This window comes from Hevea brasiliensis, chromosome 9 (assembly GCF_030052815.1).
Source record: "Hevea brasiliensis isolate MT/VB/25A 57/8 chromosome 9, ASM3005281v1, whole genome shotgun sequence".
Lineage (NCBI taxonomy): Eukaryota > Viridiplantae > Streptophyta > Magnoliopsida > Malpighiales > Euphorbiaceae > Hevea > Hevea brasiliensis.
The window spans coordinates 13119993-13127160 of NC_079501.1; the positions used below are offsets into that span (position 1 = coordinate 13119993).

General features: G+C 36.0%; 1 protein-coding gene across 2 annotated transcripts; it reads left to right on the forward strand.

The window, feature by feature from the left end:
- The first annotated feature begins 658 nt into the window (after window positions 1–658).
- On the forward strand, window positions 659–6761 carry LOC110640600 (telomere repeat-binding protein 2). Of its 2 annotated transcripts, XM_058152990.1 has the most exons (11): window positions 659–924; window positions 1918–2108; window positions 2368–2569; window positions 2704–3562; window positions 3685–3897; window positions 3993–4055; window positions 4152–4231; window positions 4542–4777; window positions 5310–5627; window positions 5842–5905; window positions 6386–6761. In XM_058152990.1, the coding sequence occupies exons 3-11, from the start codon at window positions 2489–2491 to the stop codon at window positions 6557–6559; spliced, it is 2088 nt and encodes a 695-aa protein (XP_058008973.1). In that variant the 5' UTR covers window positions 659–924; window positions 1918–2108; window positions 2368–2488; the 3' UTR covers window positions 6560–6761. The 2 variants fall into 2 exon arrangements, with proteins under 2 accessions (XP_058008973.1, XP_021647640.2); XM_021791948.2 differs by lacking the exon at window positions 1918–2108.
- Window positions 6762–7168: the final 407 nt, after the last annotated feature.

The window sequence follows — 7168 nt, forward strand, 5'->3', positions numbered from 1 at the left end:
TAGTTAAATTATTTTTTAATATATAAAAAATACTGTTTGATAATATAGCAAATTAACTTTTGATTTCAGAAAACTATAAATGTTTATTTTTATATTTTAAGAAATATAACATAATATAATTAAATAATTTTCTTGCATTTAATGCCCATTTTATTATTAATAATAAAGGTAATTATCTCCGCTATCCACCTTTTTTTGAAGTACATTGATCGGATATAATAGGGAAGAGATTAATCTTTTCAAACGATAGACGTGAAAAGTGAGACTCTTCTCAACTATGATGAACGCTTAACTAATTCATTGGCGGTGAAAGTTTGCACCAAAATTGGGTAATTCCATGGAAAAACAAAAGATAAAACAAATAAAAAACTTCTGGCAAAAAAGAATGATGAAAAAAAAATTAAAAAATAAAAGAAAAAGACAAAGTTCCTTCTCTAGTGATCCAACGTTTTTTTCGATCCTATGGATCACAGGAAGCCACAGAATCCCAGTCCCATCCACGTGTCAAAATCTTGAGGCCACAGAAAACACTAGTGGGTCACCCAATGACGAAGAACCGGTCTTTAGGTGGTTTTCACTAGCTATAGCAGGTACACTTCCACGCACTTACCGATAGGTCCGGTGAGCCGGGGTCTATGTTATAAGAGCTGGGGTTTAAGCAAGGTTCGGCGGTTTTAGAGGGTTTTGCAATCAGAGGGAATGGAAATAGTGAGAGGTTTAACTTCTTGCTTTTCAAGGTAGAGGAAAATGGAAATGGGTAGTATTTGAAACTACGTTTTATTGAGAAAATATGGGATATAGAATATGAGGGGAAGCGTAATTGTGCTTTATTCTTTGATCTTTGCATTTGCTTTCAAATACTGAGAATTTCGCTTTGTAACGGAAAAAGGTTTGCACTTTGGAACGAACAACCCTTGCTAAGAGGTGAGACGTGGATTTTGGTTCGCCAATTGTGTCAAAGTTTGTGTTTTTGTTCTGGGTTTTTATGGGTGGGATGAGATTTTTCTGTTTTAGAACACTCTGTTTGGTTTCTGGGAAACGATGGGAAAGGGAAAGGAAAAGGGGAATTTGGAAAGAACATTCAACCACAATAATGTTACTTGACTCAAAGTTTTAAACTTTCTTTTTTTTTTCGTTCATTTTGTCTAACACGCCAAGTGGGTTTCTGGATTTGTTTTGTTGGCTTTAAATCAATTTTTTTTTTTTAATTTTGCTTTCTTCTGCTTTCTGTGTTTTCTTCATGGATTTGGGTCTTCATTCGCAATTTTGCTTTCAACGGATTTGATCTGATTTCCAGAGTAATTTGTCCTTTAAAACATAAAATTTGCTTTAAAAATTATAAAATTCCTGCCTTACAATTTTTTATTTAATGATAAAATTTTAATTTTTTATCATATTTTTGGACCTAGTATTTTGATTTCTTCAATCCGTGCTGAGGGTCTTAGATCTTTTAAATTTATTTTGGTGGAACAGAATTTCCTGCAAAAGTGTCTGAACTGATTTTTATTTTCTTTTTAAACTCTCTTACATGGATCCCCTATGTCAGGGTTTTGTAATGTTTTTACTTTTTTTTTTTTTAATTATTAGATTTTCCATATCTTTTCGTCTTTAAAATGAAATTTTTTTATCTTTGTTTCTGAAATTAACAGAAATCATGAAGTAAAAATTTGTTAGGCATATGCATTTTTTTTTTTAATGTTGTACCTCAAACTGTCAACATGACATCAAGTCTCGTTTTTTACGCTTTTCTACTTCTCTTTTTATTTTTAATTTTGGTTTTTTATTTATTATGCCCACAATTTGTATTATTTTCTCCTTTTATTTGATTCTATATTTTTCTGGTTATTTTCTGTTCTTCACTTGTTGGTTTGTTTAGATCATGACGATCTGATTATGAATTCTGCTCTTTGCTCGAAGTTTTTGTTTCTGTATCTGTGGATTTTATGTGGGTTGAATTGGGCTGCAAGGAATAGTGGCTTCAGACTGATGATCAGATGTCTCAGTTCTGATTGGAAGTTTTGCAAATTCCAATTTCATAGTGCCAATTCATTACCAGAAGCAAGAACTTTGGTTGTTGCAGGCAACAAAGCAGTTGCCTTTGAGATAATGTTTGTGATTTCTTCTTATTTCTCTCTCTTTATATTTTGCTGCTGGTTGATGGGTTTCACTGTGCTGTTTTTGAATCATGTGACCCATGTATTTTTTTTCTTTTTGGTATCATCTAATGGAGAGAGACCCCCCTTCTGATCTAAACTTGTACTGTTCTATGTTTTGTTGTCGAAACCTTCTATTTGTGAAATTTTTATCATTGGTCTTATATATATATGTCATCAATTGATGCTTACTTTTGCTGCTTGTCACTGTCAGGTTCTTCTGACTGGGTTCTGTGAGCTCAAGTGATTGGCAAGATTTGCATTTCAAAATTAGAGCGTGAAATGCTGATGTTTCTCTGCGTGTGATGTGTCCTTCTTGGTGTTATCTCTGAGATATGGTGTTGCAGAAAAGGTTAGACTACGGATTCAATGGCTATCAGGTTCCTCCGACACCCCGAGCTACCAGATCAGCAAGGGTAATGGATTCTGCTTTTCTGTTCTTGCTCTAATAATGGTTGCTCATTTTTATCTGCATATCTATATTTATGCCCTATTGTTTCTTTTATTTATTTATTATTATTATTATTATTTTATTTTTTTTTTTTTATAGAGGAGAGGCTCCTTTAAGAAGAAAGTTGGAGAGAACCAGATGTGTGCATTTGACTTGTTGGCCATTGTAGCTGGAAACTTATTGCTTGACAAAGAAAGCCCTCCCAGTTCTAGTGATACTTCAGCTGATAAAGATCACTGTATGGTTGTCAATGATAATGTTAAAAATGAATGGCAATATGATGAAAAAAATATGAAAATTCAAGTTCATGATCAAGGAAGCCCTGCTAGGAGCTTCTTTGTTTCAGAGCTTGTCTCACTAGGTAATGAACGAAATCATTGTTCCAAAGAATCATTGTATGCGCAGAATGGTCTCAATTCAGGATTAGCTTGTACAGTAGCTACTTCTGAGTGTGCAGAGAGGATTGATTCTGAGATGTTGGTGAACAGCAAAAGCAAGAATGAAATAGGAACTTTTGCTGGTAAGTTACACGTAGGCTCCTCTGGGCATTGGGAGTTTGATGACTGTAAACTAGAGCACGAAACTGGAAAAGTAATAAATGATGAGCCCGATAAATCTGGGAAGGTACAATGTGGCACTGTGGCTAACGTGTGCAGCTCTGAGGATCCAGTGGTCTGGGATGGAAAGCCTCATGCACTTGTCAGTTCAGACAGCAGTGCCAAGGTGCCTTTGTGTGGGAACAACATTTCCCATAGTTCTTACCCCTCAAATGGGGATGATGTAAGTGTAGATGGTAGAGATGATGACGAAAACTCCTCTGGGTGTACTCACCCTAGCACCACAAAAGAATTCTTTAGGCCAGCTCCACGTGTTGGAGATCGAAGAATAAGGAAAGTTTTGGCTTCTAAATACTGGAAAGTAGCTCCAAGATTGAATGATGTGACACTTTCTAACACTGGTAAGTGATTACCTTATGATTTAAATATGCATGCTTGTTCTAAGTTTCAAGTTGGCATTATGTTCCATGTTATTAAATTAATTTTTCAGTTTTTAAAATGGAATTTTTTTGGATGCATGCAGATGGTGCTGATTCAAAGCCTCTTTGCCACAAGAGGAAGAACTATTACAAATATCAGAAATCTGAAAGGTTATATCCTTTCAAAAAGAGGAAGCACTTTGCCTGTGGTTCACAATTAAATTCTGAAGGATGGATTAGTAATGAGTTTGTTTGTCATTCACCTAAGAAGGGCTGCAATGGAGATGCTGCTGGTTCCTGTTCAAAGATGCATGCTGGTCTTTTTTCTCATTTCTGCTCTGATATTTGCATTAGTTTTTGGGATTTACTTCTATTTATAATCTTTTAATGATGATCCTAATTTCTCATGCAGCTATTGGGGCCTCATCTTCTGTTGCAGGTCAGCACAGTTCATTCCGACCTAGGCATTCTCACGGTATGAGAACCTTGGGATGATTCATATGTACTCTTTTGACTTGATTGGTGACATTCAAAGAGGTTCTTACACAAAGATGTGTTTCCTTTTATTCAGTGAAGCTTAGGATAAAGTCTTTCATGGTACCAGAGCTATTTATTGAGGTTCCAGAAAGCGCAACTGTTGGTTTATTGAAGGTATAATGATTTTTTACTATGATCATTTTGATAAATGGAACTTATTTACTACTTTAAATGTTAAAGAAGAAATAAATATCATCTGTGCAATCAAGGTTTGGGGGCTCCTGTATTGTTCATTTCTCTGTGTGTTATTGTGAAGAGTGACTGCATATTGGTGTATGTGTATTTATGTTTTGTATGCATGCTTTAGAGAAGGTTTTGCACTACCCAATTCTCTGATGGGCCTTTTCATGGTAGGTCCTTTTCATTAGGATAGAGACACTTGGTCTCTAGTGTTCACTCTGACTAATAAGTAATTGTTCCACAGAGGACTGTTATGGAGGCTGTGACTGCTATCCTTGGAGGTGGTTTACGTGTTGGTGTACTTCTTCAGGGAAAGAAGGTTTGGGATGACGATAAAACTTTAGTGCAGACTGGAATTTGTCAAAATAATCAATTGGATGCTTTGGGCTTTAGCCTAGAGCCCAATTCTTCTCGAGCTCCCCCTTCTTTGTGTCCTGTAGATTCTTCCTTTCTGATTGACACAGCACAACCTGTAAGCAGGTAATTGGCACTGTGGCCTGTTGAGAATTTAATCTCATTTCCCATCAGTTATTTGTTTTCATATTCTAGGATTATAAGAGTTGTTTTGACAATCCACTTTGTTATTTTTTTGCACAACATTATTTAAGAAATTGACTTTCCACTGGTTGATAAATAACGAGAAATTAAGGACTAAAACATTGCTCAAGAATCAAGAATGTCTGCAAACTAACTTGCTGTTAGTTGTGTTTGTTTCATTTTCATATCTATGATGAACTTTTTTATACTGGGAAATATACCCCTTGTGCATTAAAAAATCGCTTTGCAGATATTTTTTGAAGTATATGACATGAAAGAATATGTTGAATTCTAAAGAAATATGATTTGATGCTGGGAGGAATCAGATTATTAAGTTAAATAATCGTTTTGTATTGTGTCATGAATTCTGAAAATTGTGAACAATAAGACGAGCATTGTGAATGGTCTGCTTGAGCTTTTCCTCTCCAGATCTAAATAATGAAGTTGGGTGCTGATGTACAAGTTCTTTTGCCAGGTATCCACCTGCTCCAAGTGTGGTACATCAAACCACATACGCGGCTTCTCCTGAGCCTCATGGGACTAATTTAGGGAATTTAATTGAAAGTGACCATGATTCAGCACCCTCTCCTACAGATATGTCATTTGATAAAAGCACAACAGATTCAAAAGCTTTGGTTCCTGTGCCAGAAATGAATATAGAAGCACTGGCTGTGGTTCCAGCACATCTGAAATCCAAACGATCTGCGATTGTGCAGCGCCGAATTCGTCGACCTTTCTCTGTTGCTGAAGTTGAAGCCTTGGTGCAAGCAGTTGAGAAACTTGGAACTGGAAGGTATATTGATTGTCTTGATGATACACAGATACAGTAACTAGGAGAAGCTGCTGGAGACATTTAATACTGGGATTAGTTAATATTTGGATTGGCCTATCTGGTGGTGGCTGTCTCATAGTAAATTTTAAGGGCTTGAATTTTTTAATGCAGTTTTCCCTCCTTCCATTTCTGTAAAAAAAATGGAAAATTTTAATGGATTTGTGAATCCCCACAGATGGCGTGATGTCAAACTGCGAGCTTTTGATAATGCAAAGCACCGAACTTATGTGGATCTGAAGGTGTGTTTTTTCGGTATTCACTCTTTCAGCTAATGATCTTCTGTTTATTTTCTTTTCCAGTTGGTTTCCTGTATTAAAATATATATGATTGTTACGTTTAGAGGTTTGTTTGATAATCTAGTCTTTTAAAATTCAAAAGTGTCCGATAGACTTTAAGGAGGGCATGCTGGTACTTTAATCTATTCAACAAATGGTTGCTTGTGTAACAGGGCAATGATTAGATAGACTTTATTACCTTTTGTTGTCCGTGTAGCTTTGTCCTATAAAATAACAACACTTGCTTTTATTCCACATTACTAACATCACCTTTTCCAAATTTCTTAATGCACAATGTCCTTCCTCATTAAAAGGGTATTTGAATCTTCTGGGGACGCAAAAAATGCAAAGTTGGGTTCTTGGTATTTTCTTGGCGGATTGGGTACGATCACGTGGATGTGGTGGTTCAATGTTTGACGGGTATTTTTGGGTTATGCTATGCAGGATAAATGGAAAACACTCGTGCACACGGCAAGAATATCCCCTCAACAAAGGAGGGGAGAGCCTGTCCCCCAGGAGCTCTTGGACAGGGTCCTGACTGCACATGCTTACTGGTCCCAGCAACAAGCCAAGCAACAGCTCAAGCAGCAGCAACCAGAGACTTGCCTTCTCCTCTGACAGCTCTTAATGAAGAGCCGAGGACAAAAATAGACTATTTCATGTGTATTCTTGTTATTTTCATGTGTAAATGAAAATATGAGTCTCAAAGAATTCTCATGTAGTATGTTCTGGCTCTCGCCTCGATTCTTTCCCTTCATGGAGAGGTACGGCACTTGTAAATCATGATGGAATAAGAGCTTTGAGACGGGATTCATTTTAAGTTTTTTTTCTTTTTTTTTTTTTTTTGGGGAAAATGGAATCTTGTAAAACCACATATGTAAAGGTTTAGCTAACTGGTAATTGGATGGTGGTTGCATTGGAAATTTGCTTCACAAAGAAAAATTACCCAATATTATTTTCGTTCCTTCTTTGTTATAAAGCCATGGGATTTAAGACCAAAAGAAAGACTCGTGCTTTCATGTGCTAAAAAATGGAGTCATTTAATTTTGGCTTTAATGCTCCGAAGCTTTCTTAGAAAGTAGGACTCTCATCTGGAATCTAGTTGCCCGTCCATGACAATTATTAAAGAGAATTATTAAAATGATTGATTTATTTTTTAATTTGCGAGTTCCATAAACCATTGCCAGAATATGAACATTAATAAGAAGAAGTAACTTGTCTTTTTTC

What these genes read in the sequence shown, in the direction of transcription:
- LOC110640600 (XM_058152990.1), top strand. Translation starts at nt 2,489, where the DNA reads ATGGTGTTGCAGAAAAGGTTAGACTACGGATTCAATGGCTATCAGGTT. An exon ending in TGTGACACTTTCTAACACTG is followed by an intron (nt 3,563 to 3,684) that starts GTAAGTGATTAC and finishes GGATGCATGCAG; the next exon opens with ATGGTGCTGATTCAAAGCCT. An exon ending in ACAGCACAACCTGTAAGCAG is followed by an intron (nt 4,778 to 5,309) that starts GTAATTGGCACT and finishes TTCTTTTGCCAG; the next exon opens with GTATCCACCTGCTCCAAGTG.